At 43.2% G+C, this 26,698-nt stretch overlaps 13 protein-coding genes and 1 non-coding gene across 14 annotated transcripts; 10 read left to right on the top strand and 4 right to left on the bottom strand. All coding sequences in view use genetic code 12, as the record gives it.

The window, feature by feature from the left end:
- Positions 1-17: 17 nt before the first annotated feature.
- PGUG_01173 (uncharacterized protein) lies at positions 18-1,907 on the top strand (the record flags this gene model as incomplete). The annotated part of the gene is made up of 1 exon (XM_001487746.1): positions 18-1,907. One exon carries the CDS (start codon positions 18-20, stop codon positions 1,905-1,907), a length of 1,890 nt encoding a protein of 629 aa, XP_001487796.2.
- Positions 1,908-2,082: 175 nt separating this feature from the next.
- PMM1 (phosphomannomutase) lies at positions 2,083-2,838 on the bottom strand (the record flags this gene model as incomplete). The annotated part of the gene is made up of 1 exon (XM_001487745.1): positions 2,083-2,838. The coding sequence occupies one exon, from the start codon at positions 2,836-2,838 to the stop codon at positions 2,083-2,085; it is 756 nt and encodes a 251-aa protein (XP_001487795.1).
- A 170-nt stretch (positions 2,839-3,008) lies between these two features.
- Positions 3,009-3,671, bottom strand: RPL10 (60S ribosomal protein uL16; the record flags this gene model as incomplete). The annotated part of the gene is made up of 1 exon (XM_001487744.1): positions 3,009-3,671. One exon carries the CDS (start codon positions 3,669-3,671, stop codon positions 3,009-3,011), a length of 663 nt encoding a protein of 220 aa, XP_001487794.1.
- Positions 3,672-4,733: 1,062 nt separating this feature from the next.
- PGUG_01170 (ubiquitin-specific protease) lies at positions 4,734-5,765 on the top strand (the record flags this gene model as incomplete). The annotated part of the gene is made up of 1 exon (XM_001487743.1): positions 4,734-5,765. The coding sequence occupies one exon, from the start codon at positions 4,734-4,736 to the stop codon at positions 5,763-5,765; it is 1,032 nt and encodes a 343-aa protein (XP_001487793.2).
- A 1,317-nt stretch (positions 5,766-7,082) lies between these two features.
- Positions 7,083-8,054, top strand: PGUG_01169 (uncharacterized protein; the record flags this gene model as incomplete). Its single annotated transcript, XM_001487742.1, has 1 exon — positions 7,083-8,054. One exon carries the CDS (start codon positions 7,083-7,085, stop codon positions 8,052-8,054), a length of 972 nt encoding a protein of 323 aa, XP_001487792.2.
- Positions 8,055-9,427: 1,373 nt separating this feature from the next.
- Positions 9,428-15,076, top strand: GSC1 (1,3-beta-glucan synthase; the record flags this gene model as incomplete). The annotated part of the gene is made up of 1 exon (XM_001487741.1): positions 9,428-15,076. The coding sequence occupies one exon, from the start codon at positions 9,428-9,430 to the stop codon at positions 15,074-15,076; it is 5,649 nt and encodes a 1,882-aa protein (XP_001487791.2).
- Positions 15,077-15,232: 156 nt separating this feature from the next.
- On the top strand, positions 15,233-16,243 carry PGUG_01167 (uncharacterized protein; the record flags this gene model as incomplete). The annotated part of the gene is made up of 1 exon (XM_001487740.1): positions 15,233-16,243. The coding sequence occupies one exon, from the start codon at positions 15,233-15,235 to the stop codon at positions 16,241-16,243; it is 1,011 nt and encodes a 336-aa protein (XP_001487790.2).
- Positions 16,244-16,245: 2 nt separating this feature from the next.
- MNN11 (alpha-1,6-mannosyltransferase) lies at positions 16,246-17,742 on the top strand (the record flags this gene model as incomplete). Its single annotated transcript, XM_001487739.1, has 1 exon — positions 16,246-17,742. One exon carries the CDS (start codon positions 16,246-16,248, stop codon positions 17,740-17,742), a length of 1,497 nt encoding a protein of 498 aa, XP_001487789.2.
- Positions 17,743-17,784: 42 nt separating this feature from the next.
- On the bottom strand, positions 17,785-19,995 carry PGUG_01165 (DNA cross-link repair protein PSO2; the record flags this gene model as incomplete). Its single annotated transcript, XM_001487738.1, has 1 exon — positions 17,785-19,995. The coding sequence occupies one exon, from the start codon at positions 19,993-19,995 to the stop codon at positions 17,785-17,787; it is 2,211 nt and encodes a 736-aa protein (XP_001487788.2).
- Positions 19,996-20,106: 111 nt separating this feature from the next.
- Positions 20,107-20,664, top strand: PGUG_01164 (Arf family GTPase; the record flags this gene model as incomplete). The annotated part of the gene is made up of 1 exon (XM_001487737.1): positions 20,107-20,664. The coding sequence occupies one exon, from the start codon at positions 20,107-20,109 to the stop codon at positions 20,662-20,664; it is 558 nt and encodes a 185-aa protein (XP_001487787.2).
- Positions 20,665-21,516: 852 nt separating this feature from the next.
- On the top strand, positions 21,517-24,537 carry PGUG_01163 (uncharacterized protein; the record flags this gene model as incomplete). The annotated part of the gene is made up of 1 exon (XM_001487736.1): positions 21,517-24,537. The coding sequence occupies one exon, from the start codon at positions 21,517-21,519 to the stop codon at positions 24,535-24,537; it is 3,021 nt and encodes a 1,006-aa protein (XP_001487786.2).
- Positions 24,538-24,646: 109 nt separating this feature from the next.
- Positions 24,647-25,405, bottom strand: TIM21 (Tim21p; the record flags this gene model as incomplete). The annotated part of the gene is made up of 1 exon (XM_001487735.1): positions 24,647-25,405. The coding sequence occupies one exon, from the start codon at positions 25,403-25,405 to the stop codon at positions 24,647-24,649; it is 759 nt and encodes a 252-aa protein (XP_001487785.1).
- A 262-nt stretch (positions 25,406-25,667) lies between these two features.
- PGUG_05961 lies at positions 25,668-25,741 on the top strand. The gene has a single exon. It is a non-coding gene; the product is annotated as a tRNA-Arg (tRNA).
- A 610-nt stretch (positions 25,742-26,351) lies between these two features.
- On the top strand, positions 26,352-26,645 carry PGUG_01161 (60S ribosomal protein uL24; the record flags this gene model as incomplete). Its single annotated transcript, XM_001487734.1, has 1 exon — positions 26,352-26,645. One exon carries the CDS (start codon positions 26,352-26,354, stop codon positions 26,643-26,645), a length of 294 nt encoding a protein of 97 aa, XP_001487784.1.
- Positions 26,646-26,698: the final 53 nt, after the last annotated feature.

The following is a 26,698-nucleotide window of genomic DNA, read 5'->3' as shown; positions in this document are numbered from 1 at the left end:
ATCTGTTTCCAATAGCTATGCGGTTAGTGGTTTATGGAGCACGTAGAGCGTTCTTGCGTGGCTTGCACCGCACCACTACCAATCTCCATAGGTCAGACATAGATCTGTTCAACAAAAGCAAAAAAGAGTACCTGTTTGGACATAATTTCAGCAGTGTGGATGAGATTGCCGGAGCTGAAAGGCCAACTTTGGAGTCTAATACGAACGATTTGCACGAACGCTTGGGCGATATACACGCTCAAGTTGCTAGGGATCCACGCTTGAAGGATATGGACCCGAATTCAGCGGATTACAAGTACCAATTCCTGTTGATTGCTCGAGAAGAACAGGAGAAATTAATAAATCGAAACAAAAAACTGTTTGAATTCAATGAGAGAATGAAGGGAGTGGGTTTGGGTATAGCATTGCTCGTTTTAGCGATAGGGGGTCATCAGGTGTTCATGAATTATGAGTATTTGAAAAATAGTTTGTTGCATGGCTACTGGTACGATATTGAAGAGAAAGTTGGTCAGGAGCCTCCAAACAGAAAAAGCACAAAATACTTGACAGAAAAGGTTCAGCAGCAGCTCACAGATGAGTTTGTGGCTGGAATTAAGCCTTCGAGTGAGCCTGGCATCTACATCTTTGGAGCCATTAATAACCGTCGATTACCCACCAGGATACTATACTTCGACGGGATGAAAGTAGACGATGTCTCAGTAGCCAGGGATTATGCGGTGGTGATCAGCAATGGAAAACTTTATCAATGGAGTCCAAAAATGGATACTCCACAATCGACAAGGATGCCCTTTAAGGCAACAAAATGTCACGTTTCAGACAATTTCATCTACTTTTTAACCACCAAGGGACAGGTTGCTTACACGCCACGAGCAGATACCCGAGTTGAGTTCCAGCCACAAGCCACAAGAAACTGGTTGGGATTGACGGTGAAGCAGAATTTCAATTATCTCTCGTTCGACTCGCTCGCCAGTGGTGAAAAAATTGCAGATGTATCTTTCGGCAAGTCTCATTTACTTGCTCTTACGAACAAAGGTAGGTTGTATGTTGGAGCTACCGAATCGGTTGCCAATTATGGTCAATTTGGACTTCCATCTCTCTCACCATTTGCCAAAGACAAGGCCAACCTCGCCCTTTTCGAGACAAAAGAGATGCCTCTCTTAAACAACGAGGTTATACACAAGAAGAAAAAGGCCGTTTTGAGTCCCCGTCGCTTCACAAGCATTGCTACTGGAGATTTCCACAATGTTGCGGTCGATTCAACTGGCACCATATGGGCATGGGGCAAGAATAACCACGGCCAGTGCGGTAAGGAGACCTCATATCAGTCTGAGCTTCAGCCCATACCTTCGCCAATAGGTTTTTCAAAGTCCATGTTGAAAGGAGGAAAGGTGACCAAAGTGTTTGCCGATGGAAGTACTTCTTTTGCTCAGGTCAATGGTGATGGAAATGTCCATTTATTGGCGTTTGGAGATGGAGTCAAAGGTCAGCTCGGTATCAATCGGTTCATGCATATTTGCTCGGTTCCACAGTCGGTTAAAGTGGTAGGAACCTTGACGGAATTTGACGAGACGGAGAACGAGGTGGTGGGAATCGGCATCAAAGATGTCAGTGTTGGTGCTTCTCATACATTTGTGACTTTGGACAATATCGGAGACAAGAAAGATGTGTTGGCTTTTGGAGATAACGAGTTTGGTCAGCTTGGAAATGGAAAAAGAATCAGGTCTAGCAAGCCTATAAATTTACCGCTGTTGATTGAGCCAGAAGAAGTGAACGGAGACAACAGAAAAAGCCAAGCCGAGGCACTAGCCAAGCGGTTCAGCGAACTCACCACCAAAAGGTTGCAACTACAAGTTGGCCAGGCCATCCGCGCCGGCGAGGAAAGCAGTGCTATTTTCACCAAGCGGTGAGTGGAAATGAGACTGAACAGAAAAGACTACTGAGTATGAAAATTGTAGTCTGAAGATTACTACTTCGAAACTTACTTGTTGTACTATGGAGAAAGACACTGTATTTAGTTGAGGTTGTTCTGAACCTATCTTCTGAGACTATTATCGATGAGATTGAACATCCTAATGTATATACCTACAAGTTGAACAACTCGGTCAAGATCTTGATGGTGTCGTCTGGGCTCTTGACGGCATGACCAATGGTTCTCTTGTCGTTGTAGATCTCGTAGTCATTACCTCCCTCGTAAGACTTGTCACCGAAAAAGTGGATCTCGGTGAATCCTTCGTCTTCAACATGCTGCAAGCAGTAGGTCTTGTCCCATCCGGTTGGGAAAACATCAAACGAAATTTGACCTCCAATGGAATAAGTCAATCCCAAGTCAGGGAATTCTTTCTTCAACGCGTTGACCATGGTGGAACGAATGTTGTGGATCTTGTCGTACGCCTCGAAATCGTTTCTTTCTTGGGTAGACGCGTTTCTTCCCACGGGTGAAACGTTGATCATACCGTTTCTAAACTCGATGAAAGTTCCTCTTCTAACAGGAAGATCGATATCACTCAAATATCTCAAGATGAACTTGGCCAACTTGTTGTATTTTTCCTCTCCAATCCAGTTGATGAAAGATTGAGAAGCCAACTTCTCGCCGAGCTTGTAGGCGGTCAATCCATTCTCCGAGAAACAGTAGTCGAATTCGGTCAAAATATTAGGACCCAATTGTTCAACTTGCTTGGAAAAGTCCGAACCACCGACGAAACCAACCACCACTTTACTTCTCAATTTTTCCAAGGTTTTCTTCATTTCTTCAGAAATGGTCAATCTGGCGGGGGTTAATGTTCCGTCGACATCGAACAAAACGAGAGTTTTTGGGTTTTCTTTATTGGAGAATGACATTGATGAAGAAAGAATTTGACAACGCGACACGAAACCACGAGGGATCCGGTGTGCACACAAGCCAGGCACCGTGCGAAGACGAAGACGAGCCGCTTCTTTATTTGACGCTTCATCTAGCCTCCTCTCCTTTCCGTCTACATTCTTTCAAGTACCATTGATTACTATCTAACCTAAGCCTCGTAGTGGTAGTTAGGGAACTGTCTCAAGTTCTCCTCCAATGGACCCTTCTTAGTCAAAAACTTGACGTAGGCACCATCGTCCTTCACCTCACCGTTGGTCTTCTTGGCAATGTACTCATCTCTGTTAAGAGGAGTGAAACCCCACTTCTTGGAGATAATAATCTTTTGTTGACCTGGGAACTTGTATCTGGCTCTTCTCAAACCTTCGATAACAACATCCTTGTTGGAGTCCTTGGTTCTGGCAGACATGATAATTTGACCAATGGCAACTCTGGCAGCCAAACCATGGGGCTTACCCCAGGCTCCTCTCATACCTTGTTGCAATCTATCAGCACCGGCACACGACAACATCTTGTTGATACGCAAAACGTGGAAGGGGTGGACTCTGACTCTCAAGTGGAAAGAATCTCTACCAGAAACCTTGGTAACGTACTTGTTAGCACAGATACGGGCAGCTTCCAAAGCCTCGGAGGACAACTGTTCCAACTCGTTAGAAACCAAGTGGATACACAATGGGAACTCATCGACAGAAGCCTTCTTACGACCCAAATCGTAGATTCTGATCTTGGCGTCTGGGACAGCTCTGTTGTATCTGGACTTTGGGTATGGTTTGTTCTTACAGTATCTGTAACATCTAGCTGGTCTTCTAGCCATTTTTCTGAATGTTAGTATAAAATTTGGGGAATGAGAAAATGTGCGCCTTTTATAGTGATTACTAATTGACACTATTGCCACCAATTAGTCAGGAAAATAGCAAACAAAAATTTGAAACCAGAATTGTATTCAGCGTATTCACTTGTCTATGTTTCCAGCTTATTTTCTCTGTAAAAGTCCATTTTGTGTTGTTTTTAACATACCCTTGATGTAGTTCGTAACTAGTTAGCGCACTTTTTTGAAGGAAAAGTTTGTCATGCGAAAGGTGACACAAAACAGAGCGTCACGTGTGCCGTGACCGTGAAATTCTTTTGTGCTTGTGGTTGTATGCAGTTGCCGCGATTTAGGCGATGCTCATCGCATCGCAGTATTCTCCATCATGGGTCGCTACAGTGTTAAAAGGTATAAAACCAAGCGGAGAACGAGAGATCTCGATCTTATATACAATGACCTTTCGTCCGCAGACTCTATAAGGAGATTAAAAAAACCAACCTTTGGACGAAACTAAGCCAGGTTTGGGGCAATATTATTGCATAGAATGCGCGAAATATTGTGAGACTCAACCAGCATTGGATCGCCATACCAAGAGTAAAGTCCACAAGCGTCGAGCAAAGGAGCTCCGTAATAGGCCGTACACCAATTTGGAAGCCGAGGCAGCTGCGGGACTTAATATGGAAAAGTTTACCGAGTCGGTGGAAAAATACAAGCAATTGGAGGCAGCAAATAAGGAAAATGCTGCGGAATTGGATGCTTTGAAAGCACAGAAGAACAAGTCATTGGATGAAATTCTCACTGTACATCCCGCGGACGAAATGGAGGAGTAGGGAGAGAACAGAAGGAGAAAGAAAGGAGACAAGGGAAAGATAGAAAGTGGAGAAAAGAAAGAAATGAGGAACGAGTCAAAGAATTGTAAGTTTGAATGAAGAATTCAATTGAGGTTTGTTCTTCTTGTGTGATTTCGACTTCGGTTGATCATCTTTCCTTTTGTTTTCTTCTTTTTGTCTGTTCTTATTCCGTCGCTCCTGTACATACTCCCGCATCTTCATTTCTCATTACTCAGGCATGAGACTTCGAGTACGATCAAGTTCTGGAAACGACATTATAAACCTAGATAATGACTCCGTGGATGTTGCAGGGTTGTTGAGGGCCATCAAGAAGTCAGAAAAACTTAATTTTTCCCCACAAAATGATGTAGTTTCGATCAAACAAGGTTTCCCTCCGAAACTGGTGGATCACACCAACCATGACTTGTCGCTCGAAAAGGCTGGTATAAAGAACGGCGACCTGTTGCTCGTTAGTTTTGGTACCACAAAGGAATCTGGGGCAAAAATCACGAACGAACCTATGGCAAAAATGGACACGAATTCAAGTTCTGTTGGCACTGCCTCCACCTCCAGTTTTCAGTCGGAAACAATTCCGTCGGTATTTTTGTCGCCAGAGCATCTCATACTACGCAACATTCCTGACGACAACTCTTGTATGTTCAATGCATTGGCTTATTGCATTTATGGACCTGATTCCTATAAACCCAATGGCACTTGTCCTCCGTCAAAATTACGAAAAATCATTGCTGCCGCATTAACTGCTGACCCATTTCAGTACGATGAACTAGTACTAGGCCGTCCCGTCGAGAAATACATCGAATGGATCCAAACTAAAAATGCTTGGGGTGGAGCCATCGAACTAGGCATTCTTGCTAAACATTTTCAAATAAGGATCAATTGCATAGATATTGAACTGGGCAGTATCATTCGGTTCCAGGATGAATCTGACGGAGCGTTGAAGGCTGAGTGTTCGATTTACTTAGTTTACCTGGGTGTGCACTATGACGTTATTGCTTTGAACAAAGTGCTTAGTCTGCAACATCGACCCGATGATGTTTGCAAATTTGCAATTGACTCTCCAGTAGAGCAAAAGGTCGAAACTGGAGTTCATGAGTTGTGTAAGAAGCTCCAAACTCAAAATTACACCACCAATACGACAACTTTTAGAGTGCGATGTTTGGAATGTTATAAGATTCTGGTGGGTGAAACCGGTGCTTCTCGGCACGCCAACGAGACTGGTCATTATCTGTTCGGGGAGGTCGATAAATAGTCATAAACATAGATACTAAAACCATCTTTTCATACTTTTCATCTTTGGCAGACCACTGCACCGGTCACGTGCGTCTGTCGACGGTTTTTTTCTCTGCAAAGCCATTGCCGTTAAAAGAACGATAAAGATGTCTGCCAGCACGCAGTTTTTTTGTAAGTATTAGAGAAGGTAGCGGGACTTCTATACACCTACCAAGTCTACTTCTTGGTAAATCTGGTTTGTGTGCAACGTAAAAGAGATTTGCTTAATTATCGTGGATTGCAAAGCAACTTTTGCAGACGATTCTACCGCCGGTTTTTCGTGTTAAAAGTTGGTTCCGAACGCGATTAAGCAAATCCAAGCATCCACTCACGGTCTGAGTTACTGTGGTATGGTGGTTTTGGCTTTAAGTTGTGTTTTGAATAAGTACCGTCCCCGACCACCATATTCATCAATACTAACCCAGGTCGCCAACCGCGGTCAATTGACTTAATACAAGACTACCAGGAGATAACGACGTTTCCCAAGCCCACCGTTGAGTGTCGGTGTGCCTTGTACTCTGGGAATGGAGAATATTTTGCTTACACACAACCCCATGAGGTGGTGGTGGTGAAAACTACAGTTGAAGCACCCCTTCAAACTAGAATAAACATTGCAGAAACGTTTGATTTGCATTTCTCCCCCAACGGAACGTATTTATGTCTCTGGACGAAGCCGGTTTTGCTTGATCGTGATAGTGGAGTATGGACTAAAAATGTCAAGGTGTTTAGCATCAAAGCTAACAAGTTTGTTTGTGAGTGGTCCAATAAGAACCAGGCGGGATGGAAGCCCCAATTCACACAAGATGAGCATTTGTTTGCCAAAAACGTGAACAACAAGGAAATTTTTTTGTTCGATGTTTCCAACGTGGATGCCGAAATTAACGTCAACCAGCCAACTTACAAGTACAAGGTTGCGGACCCTAGTAGTCCATTCCAAAATTTCCAGATCAGTCCTGGATTGAACCCTTCGATTGCAATCTTCATTCCTGAAAAATCTGGCAAACCAGCTAATGTATCCATCTACAATATTCCAAATTTTGGCCAGCCGATATGCCAGAAAAATTTCTTCAAGGCCGAGAGATGCCAGCTCAAATGGAACTCTCTTGGTACCGCATTACTAGCATTGGCATCTACAGACCATGATACTTCAAATCAGTCTTATTATGGTGAAACTAACTTGTACTTACTCGGAATTGCTGGATCTTACGATTCGAGAATTGACTTGAAAAGAGAAGGACCTATTCATGACATTACCTGGTCCCCCTCGGCACGAGAATTCGCCGTGATATATGGTTACATGCCCGCTGAGACCACATTTTTCGATGCAAGGGGAAATGCCATCCATTCGTTGCCCACTGCTCCTCGTAATACCATCTTGTACAGTCCTCATGCCCGATTTGTTCTTGTGGCTGGATTTGGAAATTTGCAAGGAACCGTCGATGTTTATGACCGTCAGAACAAGTTTAAGAAGATTTCACTGTTTGAAGCATCTAACACATCTGTATGTGAATGGTCGCCCTGTGGAAGATTTATTCTTACTGCGACTACATCGCCAAGATTGAGAGTTGATAATGGGTGCAAGGTTTGGCATGCAAGTGGAAAATTGATCTATTTGAGCGAGTATCAAGAACTCCTTTCTATTTCTTGGAAACCTCAAAAAATTGAAAGTTTCCCAGCTTTACGTCAATTGGAAGAAGCACCTCCCGCGCACGAATCCACTAAAGAGTATACTGCGAAAAAGGCTGCCCAACTAGCCCAGGCTGCTGCCAAGCCAGCAGGTGCTTACAGACCTCCACATGCTAGAAACTCGGGTAGTTCTACGTTGAGAACGACCTTGTATCAGAAGGAAATGGAGTCTTCGTTTGGCTCTGGTGCGAGAAGAAATGTTCCCGGAGCTCCACCAGGACTCGTTCCCGGAGCCCCAGCACCTGCTCAACCGGAAAGCAAGAGTGCTGCCAAGAACAGAAAGAAGAGAGAGGCCAAGAAACAGCAGCAAGATGAAAAATCAGCTACCCCAGAATCGACGCCGGCTCCATCTCCGGCTCCAACTCAAACAAACGGTACTGAGATTGGGGGAGGCACCGTTGTTGGAGGTGTAACGTCACTTGAGGAGAAGAAAATCAGGTCTTTGCTTAAAAAGTTGAGAGCTATTGAGACCTTGAAGATGAAGCAGGCGGTGGGAGAGCCATTGGAAGATACACAAGTGTCAAAAATAAAGAAGGAGGATGAGATCAGAAAGGAGTTGAATCAATTAGGATGGACTGATTAGTGAATGTATTGAGGCGATAAGTACCAAGAGATAACCAAGAGACAACCAAGTAGATAAACGTATGCCAAGCGTGAAAATTGCGAAATTGGAGAAAAATGTAAAATTGAAATAAGAGAAGAATAATTGAAATTTTGTTTGGCAATTGCTTACTGATGCACCTTCTTGACACTATTGTACACTATTTCACTCTTCTACACTCTTTTACTCTCTTGTACGTCTTTTACTGTGGCCTATCTGTTTCAGCTTCTTAGTCAGTTCCAAATCAGGAAGTCTAATGGACTGCAGGAGCGCGTAACCGTGCCGATTGCACACGCTGCATACACACTAGGCTGGCTACCTGCACACAACCTATTTTTTCGGGACGTCCTGCAGGATACGCCCCTTTGTTATCCGGAAAGGCGCAGCGCCATGTGCAACAATAACCACCAAAACCCCAATTGAAACCCCCAAAAACTCCATATCCACTCATACATACCCTAGACAACACCCACCTTTTCCTGGCTTTTCAAATAACCCCAAACCCTGAAAACTCGTTTGACATATTTTTCAGGACCACAGCCTCACCTTCCTAATCCGAACCCCCCTAGTCTAGAATCGCGTCGCACGCACAACCTGTCGTGTCTTTCGCGTTGAAATTTTTTCGATCGGAGGCAGGGTGTGCGGTGTGCGAAAACCCATACGGGTGATATCTGTTATTTTCTTCTTTGTGATTTCGTTGATTTTGAGTTGTACTGACTTGTTCGTTCGTTTAACACAGTTGTGACTTTAGACTGTTATAGTACTGCAACGTAAGTATCCTTCTATTACTACAGACCATCCTGTTTATTGTTTCCGTTTCTGATTGATGATCCATCACTGCTCCGCCATATCCGCCTTTCGTAAAAATTGCCAGAAAACGCCAGAAAACGCTTTAAATGTGTTATAACTACGCTTTACATGCTAGCTTGAAGTCTTGAAGCTCGTTTTGATCAGTTTGTGTGAATCTCGCCTCCCCCTTTTCTCTGACTTCAGCTGACTTCAGGGGTCGATTCGCGCAGATCATTCCGCAGAAATGCCCAAAAAGACAACCACCAACTTTAAGAACATCATTTGGTACGTTTCGTGGTATTCTACTGATTATGATTCTACGCTCCGTTGGCACATGTCTCGTGGCACGGGACCAACTGATTTTAAGCGCCTCAGAATTCCCAAATTGTTCGGTTGCTGTCTTAGTTTGATCGCATTTTTTTTTCTTTTTCTGTGCGGATTCTATTTTGGGCGAGATATAAGGTTTTCTCTTTCGCGAAAAGCGTGTCCTACTTAAGGGGAGCAAGTGCCAAATTCACCGACGGCATCACAACCAAAAACACCTCCCTCCTTCGTTACTAACTCAGATGTCGTACGATAATAATCACAACTATTATGACCCGAATCAGCCGATGGGTAATGATGGTTATTATCAACAACAACCTTATGATGATATGAACCAACAACCACATCAGGAATACTATGACCCTAACATGCAATATCAACAACAGCCTTATGACATGGACGGGTACCAAGATCCCAACTATCAGGGTCAACAGATTCCTCAACAAGGATATAACGCTGATCCTGAAGCGTTTTCTGATTTCAGTTACGGGGGTCAAACTCCAGGTACTCCTGGTTACGACCAATACGGTACCCAGTTTACTCCTTCTCAGATGAGTTATGGTGGTCCCAGATCGTCTGGTGCTTCTACGCCCATCTACGGTGGAGCAGGTGGAAACTACGATCCAACCCAATTTCAAATTTCTTCCAGCATGCCTTACCCTGCTTGGTCTGCCGATGCGCAAGCACCAGTTAAAGTAGAGCATATTGAGGATATTTTCATCGACTTGGCCAACAAGTTTGGTTTCCAAAGAGATTCGATGAGAAATATGTTCGACTACTTTATGACCTTATTGGACTCTAGATCCTCGCGTATGTCTCCCGCCCAAGCCTTATTGAGTTTACACGCGGATTACATTGGAGGTGAAAACGCCAACTACAAAAAGTGGTATTTTGCTTCGCAACAGGACTTGGATGAATCAATTGGTTTTGCCAACATGAAAATGGGAAAGGTTGGTAAGAAAGCTAGAAAGGCATCCAAGAAGTCCAAGAAGGCAAGAAAGGCAGTCGAGGAACATGGCCAGGACATTGACGCTTTGGCTAATGAATTAGAAGGCGACTACTCTTTGGAAGCCGCAGAAATTAGATGGAAAGCCAAGATGAACTCTTTGTCTCCTGAAGAGAGAATTAGAGACATTGCTTTGTATTTGTTGTTGTGGGGTGAAGCCAATCAAGTTAGATTTACTCCTGAAGCAATTTGTTACATCTACAAAACGGCATTCGATTACTTGATGTCTCCTCAATGTCAACAAAGACAAGAACCTGTTCCAGAAGGTGATTACTTGAATCGTGTCATCACACCTTTGTACCGATTCTTTAGATCTCAAGTTTACGAAATCTACGAGGGCCGTTTGGTCAAGCGTGAAAAGGATCACAACAAGGTGATTGGTTACGATGATGTTAACCAGTTGTTCTGGTACCCAGAAGGTATTTCAAGAATTATCTTTGAAGATGGTACTAGATTGATTGACGTTCCACCTGAAGAGCGTTACTTGAGATTTGGTGAGGTCGAATGGCACAATGTCTTCTTTAAGACTTACAAGGAAATTAGAACTTGGTTGCATCTTATCACTAACTTCAACAGAATCTGGATCATCCACGGTACTGTCTACTGGATGTATACTGCTTACAACTCCCCAACGTTGTACACCCTCCATTATGTTCAAACTGTTAACAATCAGCCTCTTGCTTCATCGAGATGGGCGGCCGCTGCTATCGCTGGTGTATTGGCTGCGTTCATTCAAATTGCTGCAACGGTGTGTGAGTGGATGTTCGTTCCCAGAGAATGGGCTGGTGCTCAACATTTGACTCGTCGTTTGATGTTCCTCATTATTATCTTCGTGGTTAACTTGGCCCCAATTGTTTTCACATTCTACTACGCTGGCTTGGCTGCAAAGTCAAAAGCAGCGCTAGTGGTTTCGATTGTTGGGTTCTTCATTGGTATTGCCACGATTGTATTCTTTGCCGTTATGCCTTTGGGTGGTTTGTTCACAAGTTATATGAACAGAAGATCAAGAAGATATTTGGCTTCTCAAACCTTCACTGCTAACTTCAACAAGTTGACTGGCTTAGACATGTGGTTATCTTATTTAATGTGGGTTCTTGTGTTCTTTGCCAAGTACATCGAGTCTTATTTCTTTATGGCTTTGTCCTTGAGAGATCCTATCAGAAACTTGTCTACCGCTAACATGAGATGTGTCGGTGAAGTCTGGTTCGGTGACAAATTGTGTAAACACCAAGCTAAGGTTGTTTTGGGTTTGATGTACCTTGTGGACTTGTTATTGTTCTTTTTGGATACCTACATGTGGTACATTATTTGTAACTGTGTGTTTTCCATTGGACGTTCATTCTATTTGGGTATTTCTATCTTGACACCTTGGAGAAACATTTTCACAAGACTTCCAAAGAGAATCTACTCTAAGATTTTGGCTACCACTGAGATGGAGATTAAGTACAAACCAAAGGTTTTGATCTCTCAAATCTGGAATGCTATTGTGATTTCCATGTACAGAGAACATTTGTTGGCTATTGATCACGTTCAAAAGTTGTTGTACCACCAAGTTCCATCTGAAATTGAGGGTAAGAGAACTTTGAGAGCTCCAACTTTCTTCGTTTCTCAGGATGACAATAACTTCGAGACGGAGTTCTTCCCAAGAAACTCTGAAGCTGAGAGACGTATCTCTTTCTTTGCTCAATCCTTGGCTACACCAATCTTGGAACCATTGCCAGTTGACAACATGCCTACCTTTACTGTGTTTACTCCTCACTACTCTGAAAGAATTTTATTGTCTTTAAGAGAGATTATTAGAGAGGATGACCAATTCTCCCGTGTTACCTTGTTAGAATATTTGAAACAATTGCACCCAGTTGAATGGGACTGTTTTGTCAAGGACACCAAAATTTTGGCGGAAGAAACTGCTGCTTTCGAAGGTGAAGGTGTCGACAAAGAGTCTGAAGATGGCCTCAAATCTAAGATTGATGATTTGCCATTCTACTGTATTGGTTTCAAGTCTGCTGCTCCTGAGTATACATTGAGAACCCGTATTTGGGCTTCCTTGAGATCCCAAACCTTGTACCGTACCGTTTCCGGTTTCATGAACTATGCCAGAGCCATCAAATTGTTGTACCGTGTTGAGAATCCAGAATTGGTTCAATATTTCGGTGGAGACCCAGAGGGCCTTGAACTCGCATTGGAGAGAATGGCAAGAAGAAAATTCAAGTTTGTTGTTTCAATGCAAAGATTGGCCAAGTTTGAAGACTGGGAGATGGAGAATGCTGAATTTTTGTTACGTGCTTACCCTGACTTGCAAATCGCTTACTTAGACGAAGAGCCTGCCTTATCCGAAGAGGAAGATCCAAGAATCTATTCCGCTTTGATTGATGGTCACTGTGAAATTTTGGAGAATGGTAGACGTCGTCCTAAGTTTAGAGTGCAATTGTCTGGTAACCCAATTTTGGGTGATGGTAAGTCTGATAACCAAAATCATGCTTTGATTTTCCACCGTGGTGAGTACATTCAATTGATTGATGCCAATCAAGACAACTACTTGGAAGAATGTTTGAAGATCAGATCTGTGTTGGCCGAATTCGAAGAATTGAACGTTGAACAAATTAACCCATATGCTCCCAACTTGAAGACTGATGTCAAAACTGGAAACAATGCCCCTGTTGCTATCTTGGGTGCTCGTGAATACATTTTCTCAGAGAACTCTGGTGTCTTGGGTGATGTCGCTGCTGGTAAGGAACAAACATTCGGTACCCTTTTCGCAAGAACTTTGGCACAAATTGGTGGTAAATTGCATTATGGACATCCTGATTTCTTGAATGCCACTTATATGTTCACCAGAGGAGGTGTTTCTAAGGGACAAAAAGGATTGCATTTGAACGAAGATATTTATGCTGGTATGACTGCTATGTTAAGAGGTGGTAGAATCAAGCACTGTGAATACTACCAGTGTGGTAAGGGTAGAGATATGGGTTTCGGATCCATTTTGAATTTCACAACCAAGATTGGTGCTGGTATGGGAGAACAGATGTTGTCTCGTGAATATTACTACTTGTCGACTCAGCTTCCTTTGGACAGATTTTTGTCCTTCTTCTACGGTCATCCAGGTTTCCATATTAACAACTTGTTCATTCAATTATCTTTGCAAGTTTTCATGTTGGTGTTGGCTAACTTGAACGCATTGGCTCACGAATCCATTATCTGTTCCTACAACAGAAACACCCCTATCACCGATGTGTTATATCCTTACGGTTGTTACAACTTTGCCCCCGCGGTTGACTGGATTAGACGTTACACATTGTCTATTTTCATTGTGTTCTTCATTGCGTTCATCCCATTGGTGGTTCAAGAATTGATTGAAAGAGGTGTTTTGAAGGCAGCTCAAAGATTCTGTCGCCATCTTATCTCGTTGTCGCCAATGTTCGAAGTGTTCGTTGCTCAAATCTACTCGACTTCATTGATTACTGATTTGACTGTTGGTGGTGCCAGATATATCTCCACTGGTAGAGGTTTCGCCACTTCTCGTATTCCATTCTCCATATTGTACTCCCGTTTTGCTGATTCATCGATTTACATGGGTTCAAGATCTATGTTGATTTTGTTGTTCGGAACTGTTTCCCACTGGCAAGCTCCATTGTTGTGGTTCTGGGCATCGTTGTCATCATTGATGTTCTCACCATTTATCTTCAACCCTCATCAATTTTCTTGGGAAGATTTCTTCATCGATTACCGTGACTTTATCAGATGGTTATCCCGTGGTAACTCCAAGTGGCATAGAAACTCTTGGATTGGTTACGCTCGTCTTTCCAGATCTCGTGTCACTGGTTTCAAGAGAAAGTTGACTGGCGATGTATCGGAGAAGGGTGCTGGTGATGCTTCCAGAGCACACAGATCCAACGTTTTCTTTGCCGACTTTTTGCCCACTTTGATCTACACTGCCGGTCTTTTCGTTGCCTACACTTTCATCAACGCTCAGACTGGTGTAAGAAGGGGACCAAATGGTGAGGGTAGTCCTACTGAGGTCAACTCTGTGTTGAGAGTTGTGATTTGTTCTTTGGCTCCTGTCGTTATTGATCTCGGTGTTTTGGCAGGATGTCTTGGTCTCGCTTGTTGCGCAGGTCCATTATTGGGATTGTGCTGCAAGAAGACTGGTTCTGTGATTGCCGGTGTTGCTCATGGTATTGCCGTTGTTGTGCACTTGGTCTTTTTCATTGTCATGTGGGTCTTGGAAGGCTTCAACTTTGCTAGAATGTTGTTGGGTCTTTGTACCATGGTTTACATCCAAAGATTGTTGTTCAAGTTCTTGACGATTTGCTTCTTGACCAGAGAGTTCAAGAACGATAAATCTAACCAAGCTTTCTGGACCGGTAAATGGTACGGATCTGGTTTGGGATGGATGGCCTTCACACAACCAGCTCGTGAATTCTGTGCCAAGGTTATTGAAATGTCGGAGTTTGCCGGAGACTTTATTTTGGCACACATCATCTTGTTTGTGCAATTGCCTATCATCTGTATTCCATTGATTGACAGATGGCATTCGACCATGTTGTTCTGGTTGAAACCTTCCAGATTGATCAGACCCCCAATCTACTCATTGAAGCAGGCCAAGTTGAGAAAGAGAATGGTGAGAAGATACTGTACTCTTTACTTTTTGATTTTGGTTATCTTTGTTGCACTTATTGCTGCACCTGCTGCTATTGGTAACACCACTCTTGTACCAGAAGACTTGGGTAAATCGTTGAAGGGTACTTTTGCTGGATTGTTCCAACCAAGACACGTTGAAAACAATGACACTGGTACTACTGTGGGCAAGGCTTACATGAGTCTGCACACGTTCTGGACCAACACTCCTACTCACAAGAGCACTAAATATACCACCAAGCCATAAGCTTGGTGGCTTTTTGTATTGATATTCGGGTTTCGCCTTGTTTCATATATATGTTATAAATTTTCGTACCAAGAGTTACTCAAAATAAGCCTTCTCGCGCCTAAATTCACCGCGCGAAAGTATCCGCAGTTACGGTGTTTGACCCATTGAAAAACCATGGCGTTTTTGATCAAGTCTAATATGTTTGCCAAGTCGACCAAGGTGTTGCTTGGCACCCTCTATGCTGTGTGTCTCACCATATTGTTGTTAAAAATGCAAAGATATCGTGGCGGGGGAGAAACTGAAAGCTTCCATGACATTCAAATACCCTACATGCAATTGATACCACGGTACACTGTGATCTATCCATGGGTAATATGTACGTCTATCTTTGCTGAGATCACCATAACAAGTCTTATCATATCGACAATTGTACTATATGTATCGACTAAGTATGTGGAGAAGTTTTGGGGGTTTCGAGAGGTGATAAAATTTGTGTTACTCATTGGTTCAATTACCAATTTGATCACGGTGTTGACTACTATAGTGTTCAACTTGGTGAGAGGAGACGTCAGTGGCATGGACAAGCCGTTGGGAGGAGGCATCTCATACTATTTTGGATTTCTCGTCGTGTTGAAACAATTGATACCCGAACACAATATCATACTTTTCCAAGGACTTATCAACTTTAGAGCCAAACACTTGCCCTTTGTGCTTTTGGTGGCGGTGCTGTTTTGGTCTATAGTCGTCAGCAGATCGCTCTACCCTTCATTGCCTTCATTGGGAAGCTTTTTCACTTCCTACATTTACCTTCGGTTTTTCCAAAGATTTTCCATGGATCCATTGTTGCCTGTCACCATGGCCAATGGCGGACAAGACAGTGTCAATTCGTCGGTGTTGAAAGGAGATGCCTCGGATACCTTCCTGCTTAGCGAATTTTTCCCTTCAGTGATAAAACCTTACGTTTCGGTGGTGTTTGCCAGCATCTACGACGTCAGTTGTTTCCTAGGAATCATAACTCCATTCACCGAAGACTCCATAGAACAGAGTAACTTGCGGGCACAAAAACGCCAAGAACAAGCAAACCAAGTACAAAAATCGGTTGCCAATTCTGTGGCAGAACGTCGCCGTCAAGTAGCCTTACAAGTCATTGAGGATCGCATCAGCAGAAACGAGGACCATAACTAGTTATGTCATTAATAGACACCTCAAAATACCATAAGCTAGTTATTTATCTGTACTACCAAGCTATCTACATCCCCCTACATACAGTATACTTGGTACTCCCATACAGTATATTTCACTTCTACCGTTTCTCCCTAAAATTTCATGCAGATCATCCTGACACCCGATTTTATCGCGAAACGGTTTCTTCACCTCCAACACTCCTTCACCATATGTTTGGCAAAGAGGGCACCTTCAGGCCCCGGTACGGCAAGAAGCGCTCCATCTTGCCGTTGTCGACAACATTCCATAATATAAACCGTCAGAAATGGGCAAAACTCGCCGCTACAATTCTCACGTTTGTTCTCTTGTTGTCGTTTCTTAATCCATTGCCCACGTTAACTCGACTTGTTAAACGCAAAAATGCTCACAGCTATCCACCAGCTCACCCGCTAACCAGCACGAATGCCATAGAGACAAATTCAAGGTATATTTTCCCTCCTGTGGAGCATGCACTGGCACTCAAACAAATCGATATCAACGAATTGTTCAAAATTTACCAAGTACGTGACGCCAACACCCCAGATATCGAAAAGACGATTATAGAGTCGCTCAACAAGCTCGACAACCCGGACCCAGCGGTTCAAAAGGCCAAAGAAGACGAGGAAAACAAGGGTTCTGAAAAAGCTAAAATCATCAATGCTTTCAAAAACCACGACAAAATCGTGTATCGCCCCAAGTCCAAGACGGGGTATCCCAAGGTGGTGGTTGTGACGTCCATTGACTTCCAGAAGTACTCACAAGAAACCTTGGTGTCTCTTGTCCAGAACAGAGTCGACTATGCTCATGCTCAGAACTACGGAGTTTATGTCCGATGGCATCAGGAATTCTTGCCGGTGCTCAGCTCTTTAAGCTACCTCCAGACCCATGAAAAGGCCAAATGGGTTCGCTTGTATTGTATGAGGGCGGCTATGCTAGCATTTCCCCATGCAGAATGGTTCTGGTATTTGGACCAGGATGGACTCGTGATGAAACAGAGCATTGATCTTCTTCAATACGTATTGAATACCGAGTCTTTGGATCCAATAATGATGCGGGAGACCCCCCTTGTTCCTCCAGACGGTGCTATCAAAACCTACCGTAATTCTAAGGCATCCACGGTCAGATTGATAGCTACACAATCCAACAAGAAACTCGAAACCTACTCGTTCATCGTAAAAAACGATGACATCGGGAGAGCAATCGTGAACATGTGGGGAGACCCATTGTACTTGAACTATCCCAACTTTCATTTCGGATTGGATTCTGCACTTACCCACATTCTCCAATGGCATCCATTTGTATTGAGTAAAACTGCTATAATACCTGCCAGAACCATTGGTGCTAGGTATGTGAATGACAAGTCCAAAGACGATAAGACCAGCTATTTCAAGAATGATTTTGTTGCACAGTGGGCTGATTGTGAAAACCCTGTAACTTGTGAGGCTAGCTTTCAGGCAGCATTCAAGGAACACCAGCGCTAGCCTACGTTTCAACTTGAAGATATAGAATAATAAACCCTCATTTTAGAAGCTATTCAAATCTAACGACTCGATCTTTTGAAGAAGACCTTTACCTAGTTTCATATCCAGTTGCCGGTCTCGTTTTATCGTCCGTATGTCTTCCCATTGTGCAATTATATCGTCCATCCTCTTGATACTCCATTCATTATGAGTGTTCACAGTTGGAATTATCTTGCCAATGTTAAAAAAAATGCCAAAGTACGAAAGTTCTCTAAACGATGAATGTTCACTGTAGGGCAAGCTGTAGATATTGTAGGGAGCTTTGTTTGTCTTGGAGGGTGCAACGTCTGTAAATGCATATGGCGGTTGTTCAAGCATGATGTCAGCAATGGTGTTGATGGCATGAGCTCGGGGCATGTTAATTGTCGTTTCCCAATCTCCGTAATCTTCAAGAACTTCGTCATTATTAACGCCCTCAGTTTTCTTTTCTTGGAACGACCAACCGGTTGGCCTAAGTCCCACACATTGTTCAAAAGTGTCGTAGTATTTGTTGTGAGTAAAGTAGTTGGATATTTCTCCTTTGGACCCGACTATATTCATGGGCACCAAATGAACCACACACTGGCATTTTTCATCTCCACGATCTTCATTGGTGACATATTTGCTCAAATATTCATTGTCGTAAGTTCGAATAATATCGAGTTTGTCGCTTCTACTGTTGATGCACAGCACATAAATGGGACAGTTTCGAAGTTTCTTCAGAATCGCAATTGCGAGATTCTCTTTGCCAATAAGATAAGTACCCACAAGAATCAAAAACTTTTTCTTTTTGGTCTTCCCAGAAGACATGAAATCGGTTATTCGAGACTGCTTTAGGATTCCAAGCCAATTGGAAAGTGGCTTTGTCTCTGACGCATGAGCGTACACCAATCTATGAAACATATTGGCAACGGTCTCACACACTAATTCTTGCTTGGGGAAATTGTATTTTGGGTCCATGTATGTTGTGTCGAGATAGACCTTATCCAAGGCCCTAGAGCCACCCACGGCGTGAAAAGGAGTGAGTAGCGGATGCTGAAGTATGACGTTGCTGACTCGAAAATCACCACAATGGAGTATTCGATACACCTTCAAGTCTCGCGAGATAGACTCAAAGAGGAATATAGCAGCACCCGGACAATGATTGGCGGTTATTGGTGTCACGTAGAGACCCGGGACACTGTCATTAGACTCATATCCGCCATCTTGTACATCAACTGGACTTCCAGAGTCGTCATAAAATTTCACGCAATAACGTGTATCGAATTTGAGATCCTTAATGAATCGTGGATCTATGCCAAACCTAAGAGTGAGAAGTCGACTGGTCACTTCTGAAGCGTATATGATTCGTCGAAACTTGGTTTCATCTTCGTATTCTTCAAGAGAGGAGAACACACGATTGTAGCTCCACTTTTTTGTGATGCCTCCATAGTGGTCCGCATGGAAATGAGTCAAGAAGTACTGTGATATGGATTCATGAGGAGCAAAACTGAAAGCATCAACCAGGACTTTGTAGGTTGAATTCTCAACTACCGGAAAGTCCATTATTTTCAACTGAGGAATGGGAGTACGGGTTCGCTCTCCATGAGATGTGGGATGTTTTATGACTTTGGGCCCATCCGAATACTTTGTCTTTTTGTTCTTATATCGTTCTCTCGGGTCTGGGTTCTTTTGGGTTCTTTTCTTAGTATCCACTTCTTCTTTCTTGGGAGTTACCAAGCACATTTCTACATGCTGGACACGAGTGTTGAGTTCGAGAAAACCAAGATCTCGGTTGCAAACGGGGCAAAGTATGGGTACGGAGCCCTCTACTTTGAGGAAAAATTCCTGTTTGATTTTGGGCAAAGGTTGGGAACCTTTGTCTTCGGGATCTTTTAGATTGTCACTGTCAGAATTAAAAAGATTGCCAGCAATTTTGCCATCAATTTTGCCATCAATTTTGCCATCAATCCTGTCATCAATCTTGCCATCATTTTGACCAAAATCTTCCATCTTTATGTCTTCCGTCTTTATATGTTCCCGGTCTTTCAGCTCTGAAGCGTCCTCTGTACTCTTAGGCTTATCCTTGACTAAATCAGCGGTTTTAGTGACATCTAGCTCGTCTTCAACTTCGTGCTTCACCAACTCCACATCGTCTTCAACGGTTAGATCTATGTAGCTAGTAGTCTCCAAACGTACCAGACGCCGCGAACAGGTTTCTCGATAGTCAAAGATGGACGTTTGGCGTTTTTTCATGATTTAGCGCCTGCGCTTAATACTCTCACTTGATTTAAATTGCGGGGGATATTTGTGCGATGAGAAGATTGAAAATTAGATTTGATCTCAGTGCAACTTGCATAAAATTTGATGGGTCTCTTGAGCATCATCAGAAAACAAAAGATCAAGGACCATGAAATACGGGTGTTGGTTTTGGGACTCGATAACTCGGGTAAAACCTCCATTATCAAACGCTGGAAACACGAAGACTGGTCTACGATATCTCCCACTATGGGGTTTGAAATCAGCACGCTTCAATACCAGGACTTCACATTGAACTTGTGGGACATTGGCGGGCAAACAAGTCTTCGTACCTTCTGGGGTAACTACTTTGATAAGACAAATGTGGTGGTTTGGGTTGTAGATTGTATGAGTATGGAGCGCATTCAAGAATCCTACGAAGAGTTACGAGACAAAGTGATACAACAAGATAGACTAGTTGCAGTGTCACTTCTCATATTAATGAACAAAATTGACATGCTACAAACGAATAAAGTGGAGGAAACCAAGAAACAAATCGTGGGTCTTCTCGAGCTCGAGTCGCAGCTTCCACTGGAAAAGTGGCAAATAATCGCAGTGAGCGCTGTCACGGGACAGGGAGCGGAGACGGCCCTTGAGTGGATTATCGGTCAAGAATACGAGCCATAAAGAAATAGCCGACAACTAAAGAGACTGCATTATGATGGAATATCAGGATATCATTACTGCTTGTGGCCCTTCATCGAAAAATCAAACAGAAGATTCATGTTTCGTCACCTTAACCACACATACCCTTTAGTCTCTTCATCGAGAAACCAATGTCGGAGAAGCCAAAATTGAAGGCTATATTCATCAACAAAGAAATTCCTTTGTGAGCAGAAACATCTTCCATACAAAGTACGAGCCACGACATCAAGAGAGAGAACGAAATACCCCATAATTCATGCGCCATGCCATTACTCGCGCAAAACTAAAAAAAGCTTATTGTACCTTCACAGATTTACGAAATGATACGAGAAATAAATTACATGCATCTTTGATGCAACTGCACCGTGCCTACAAGGAGAAAGATTAGGCGGTAGAAGAAGCGAATCCAAAAATAAAATAAAAGCAAAGAAAAAAGGAGAAAAAACTCCTCACTTGCCATACGAATGCTATTCATCTACTTCACTACAAACTCAATTGCATTGCAACTCAATTGCAACAGTTATTCCATTCATTCGTCTCCAATTTCGCGCCAAAACTCCGATCCCTGCACTCCAGCGCAACGCGCTGCGCGCACATACACAGTCGCGACGCGAATCCCAAACAGGTAAAATGGAGATGAGCCCAGCCAGCTTGAATTGAAAAGCAAACGAACTACTTAACCTATCGTTGCGACAAATTCACCCGTATCCTATCCACCACAACCCCTAATTTACGGCTGACTCACTGTTTTCTCATATACGTTTCCTCGTATAATTGTCTTCGTGCTAGGTTCATTCGCTAAACTACACTCTTTTTGTGTCCTAATATCACTCAATGACAGTCGACCAAAGCTCTCCAATGTCAAGAGGAGTCCTAATTGACCAATTGTTTGCGTCAGAAACAGGAGAAAACAATGATCTCATCACCATTCTAGGTTCGGTCAAACCTACCAGGTCGTCAAAGTCGTCACTTGTTTCCATCTTACGAGGTCTTTATACCAAGAACACGAAACTTCTTCAACTTTTGAACAATTATCGCAATAATGTCCAGGAACCAGACTACGAGGTGGAACAGTTCAAGTCGTTTGTAAACGAATTCATCATTTGGATGGACAATGGGGGAATTGTGTTGTACGAAAAGTTTTTAGCATGCTTCTTAGATAAAAACCTGGTGCTTCATGAGGACGTGCACAAGTATTCCAAACCCATTCGCAATGCTACCGCGTATATCAGCTTCATGTCGGCAGCAAAAGCGTACATACGAAACCCGTTCGTGATGGAAAAGCTCCAACTTTTAAGCACTCGATTTGAGTCGATTCTCAAGAATTACCAAGAATTTCAAATGACCAATTCTCTCTGCAACATTAGCTTTTCGAACGTGGCGGCGTTTCCATGGCACTCTACTTCCACCAAAGTAGCCAGTTACTTTGTCGCTGAACAGATCGTCGATCGCTCTTTCGGCCAAGAATTCATCCTTGAAAATCACCAAGGACAAGTGGAAATTGCTTTACTCAATCTTTCCAATTCGAAAACACCGAGGTCTTTCGATGCAATGGCACTTTTAAGTGTCGATTCTACAACCTCGACCACCAATCCAGGGTCCAGAAGTTTGCTCTATCCTCCATGTCGCTACAACGAACTTTTTGTTGAACTTGAAGACGATTGTATCACATTGCGCCCGATCAATTTCTCTACCGATGAGCTCTCTGTCTCAGAAATGAGTCTTCGTATCAAGGGTAAAAAAGACCAAGCTCAAAAATGGTTTTCAAAACTAGCAACTATTTTTCCCAGCAAGCACGGCGAGTGCCTCCCAATAGGACCAGATACCAACTGCTCGCTTGCTGGATTGGGGATTAATATCCATCTGTCTTCAGGTAGCGAATCGCCAGAATTTGAGGCTAGTTCAGGCACACCCAGTTTCAAAGAGCTCCTTGATTCTCCAACCGGCCCCAAAGAGATGGTGAAACCTCCACATATCAAGACCTCGTCTCACCTGTCCCATTCGTCCATATCTTCGGTAAATTCGGTCGAATCTGCAAGAAACCAGTACGATAGGTCTCTCAACATAATCCACAAGACTTTGTCTGGACCCCATGAAAACCACGAGAGTGTAATGAAGTACATTTCCAGGAAAACCCTCTCTCCAGAGGATGAAATGAACGTTTGTTCGAATGGTCGTCCACGCTCTGAGCAAGCCGAAGTAGCATACGATACACCCGAGAGTAAATCCAACAATGAACCGGTGGATCTTTCTGACATCCCATTGTCATCTTCATATCTGGCTGGCAACGAAATGAAGTTCAAGTCTGCACCCGAAATAGGAAAACAAACTTCTTCTGAGGGTCTTTTCAAGCTATCAAATGGTTCAGCAATTGATATATCCAATTTTGGCAGAACCCACCAACCATCTTTCAGCGTTGCTCATGGCCTTTCGGATATCTCCCAGCTGACCGAGAGCCTTAGTCTTGACAAAACGAAAAAGAAACGCAAGAGCATACTAGGATTGTTCAAAAAGCGCAACATGGAGACTGCTGTTAGAAGCGAAGAAAATACAGAACCCAAATCGAAAACCAAAGCAGAACCAAAAGAAGAGAAAGAATATCCCAATGAACCGGAAACAAACGAAAGTAAAGCAAATCGCAACGTCAAAGACCTCAGTATCACCACAGACATTCCTCGAAACATTGACCTTGCCCAGCCATTGTCCACCATCTCGGAGAGATCTGGTTCGCCTGGACCTCGTTCTGCCCTTCCTTCGCCATTTGCTCTTCCTTCATCGACCTCAACATACTTCTTTAAGCCGTACATCAACGGGTCCAGTGTCAGTCTTGCGCTGCAAGATGTTGCCGAGGAAACCATTAGCATTCCCCAGCACCTCAAGGATATCATCAATGACGATCTGTCGATAGACTTTTACATATCTCCGTCGTCGCCAAAGACATTGAAGGTTTCCAGATGGAAGGAGAAGTATGGCAAGTGGGAAATGCTCACCACCAACGATATGCTATTCTTGAAGATTGTGGTGAACTACGAATCCAACAAAGCGTGGTTGATTGTCTTTAAAGAGGAATATGATGAAGGGGAAGAGGATATCGTTGACAAGCCATTGCTCTTGCTCAACATCAATTCCACTCAAACTGAAGTGAGACAATCGTCTGCTTTGGACGCTCAAATCTCCACCGTAAATGCCATTACAAATGACAGAATCAAGATACTTCTTCGTTGTTCAAAGGGTAATTTGGCCCATGCAATCTTTACAAATTTGAGCAATATTCTCGGCGTACTCGCTTCGAATAAGAGCAAGGACATGAGATCTCAGGCTTCGTCGAGTACGCTAACTTCGTCAGTGATGGAAGGAATGACGAGCAAGTCTACCACCATCTCAAGTGTCAGTTCAATGATCACAGATGCCAAACAACCACCAAAAAGTGTTCTTAAAGAGAGTTCTTTGCAGACATGCAATTCCGATGAAATTACTAGAGCACATATTTTGAGCAATCCTGAGAACTCAAAGTTGATGGTGGTGAACAGAATGACGGTTCGGCTTCAGAAACTGACCGAAGGCTACGAGCGAGTAAAATATTCCTCGTCGTGGAAAATTATTTCCATGTATGCTCTCACCGTATACATAATTTCTGACCATTTCACCGATGCCAATTATTACCATTTGGTGCTTGATAACTTGGACGATAATGACAAGGAAAATTTCAACTGGTTATTCAAAGAGGATTCGAAACTCTCGATTATAGAAAAGGTGGGCAAAGCAGGCTTGCTAGTCAAGCTTGCACCTGAGGAGTTGTACATGGTGGAATGCCGGGGAAAGAAAGAGCTCAAGTCATTGATTGAAATATTTTGAGTCCAGCGCCTAAACTACCACAACCTTCTATTTGTCACTTAATACGGACGTTCATTCCACTTCATCTGTCCGGCGCAGTTAATATGCCTATGATATTCATTATATACACTTACTCCTTCTTAGGACCCCACTTCAACCCCAAGAACCCTCCACTGGAACCAGGTTTTGGTACATAGTTTTTCGCCTGGTACTTGGGCTCAACGATATACACTCGTTTAGCACCGGGAACATCCAAGGCTATATATGCAAATTCTGAACTCCAGAACGAAAGGTCAATTTGCTCCAAACTGACAGTACCATGTCTGCCGCTTGAGGAATCGACGTAGAACTTCATGACGAGACGATCCTTGCCATCTTTTCCCTTGGTTCTAATGCTGTGAGCCGGACGATTTCTTACCCATCTGTCACCATTGGATCCACCATGAGCCTTAAGTCTGTGGCCTGGTTCGAAATTGAGCAACTTCTGAGCTTCAGGGTTCTGTTCTACCAACTTGACGGCTTTGTTGAACGTTCGAGTATCTCCAGATGGAAGAAACAATTCTGAGAGAATCAAGTAAACTACTAGTAACGCTACTCCAGCAGCACCGACAACAATAACTGATGAGAGCGAGAAAGTAAACGCCCTTGTTATTCTGTTCAATAATACCTTACCCTTGGCGTTTTTGTCTGCTGGCGGTGGAGGTGGAGGTGGAGGAGGAGCCGTTTTCGTGGAATACTTGCTTTGAAAAATTATTGAGGTTAATGGATACGATGGACCCACGGTACATTTGAGTAAATGTGTATGTCTAACAGCATGACTTGCACCTCTGTAGATCAATGGACTAGCCATAAATGACTTTCCGAGCCCAACGAGTCTAGATCTCATCATCTTAGCAGGTTGTTCTCCACTTTTTCGGAGCCAAAATGAATCGCCGAGCAAGACGACCTGCACAATGGCTCTAGGTAACCTTATCAAAATAAGAATGGTAATGGGTAAAAGTATAGTTTTGTGATACAGGATCGTAATGAGACGCCTGAAATAGCTAAATAATGTTACAACTGGGATAAAGTAGAAGGAAGTTGGTGTCTAATTATGTTGCTCTGGATGGTGTACCATAGGTAGTACATGGGGCTCTATAGTATCGAAATTAGCCCTTGTGGCCTAATTGGTTAAGGTGTTATCCTCCGGAGATAATGATTGCGGGTTCGAGTCCTGCCGAGGGCTATTTCTTTTTGCCTCGAAAAAGGACGACAAAACAAAACATAAAAGTGAATACCAAACTACTTTTATCGGTACATTGCCAAGAAGACGATCTACGGCGCTAAAACACTTTTGTCTCAACCTTCTTTATCACTCTTCTACCTCGTCCAAGTCGGCTAATGTTCGTATCACGTGCACTCCTTTAGGGCGCAGCCCATGTCGCGCCTTTTTGTGGCATGTCGCAACTCCGCGAGATTTTTTCGTTCTCAACTAGGCTGAAAAATTTGAATACATTACATTCATAGCATCGAGATGGCTAAGATCAGTAAAGGTAATTATTTTCGTTGATATTTAAGATCGACGTGTGAACTGCAGTCGTAGAGAGCCCTGACTACTTGTTTTTGTGTGCCAGGCGTGGCCATTAATGCCCTGAGGAATTCGGAATTTATCATTGAACTACCAACTATAACCCTAAGATTGAAGATACCATCATGAATTCACAAATACCACACTCTTCGACTGCTACACATTCATCTTATTCGTTACAAACCATACTAACTCAGACGTTTCCTCTTCTCGTTCGAAGGCCAGAAAGGCTTACTTCACCTCTTCTTCCGTTGAAAGAAGAGCTTTGATGGCTGCTCCTCTCTCCAAGGAGTTGAGAGAACAATACAACATCAAGACCTTGCCAATCAGACAAAATGACGAAGTCATTGTTGCCAGAGGCTCCAAGAAGGGATCCGAAGGTAAGGTGAACTCTGTATACAGATTGAAGTTTGCTGTTCAAATCGAGAAATTGCAAAAGGAGAAGTCCAACGGTGCTTCTGTTCCCCTCAACATCCACCCATCCAAGGTTGTCATTACCAAGTTGCACTTGGACAAGGACAGAAAGGCATTGATTGAGAGAAAGGGCGGAAAGATCGAGTAATTTGTTGTATAAATAAACGACTGAAACTGAGATATGTAGCGGGGGTGAGAGTT

Source organism: Meyerozyma guilliermondii, genomic scaffold, assembly GCF_000149425.1.
Source record: "Meyerozyma guilliermondii ATCC 6260 scaffold_1 genomic scaffold, whole genome shotgun sequence".
NCBI lineage: Eukaryota > Fungi > Ascomycota > Pichiomycetes > Serinales > Debaryomycetaceae > Meyerozyma > Meyerozyma guilliermondii.
Note: the sequence above shows the minus strand (reverse complement) of the source record. Positions and strands in the feature narration are given on the sequence as shown.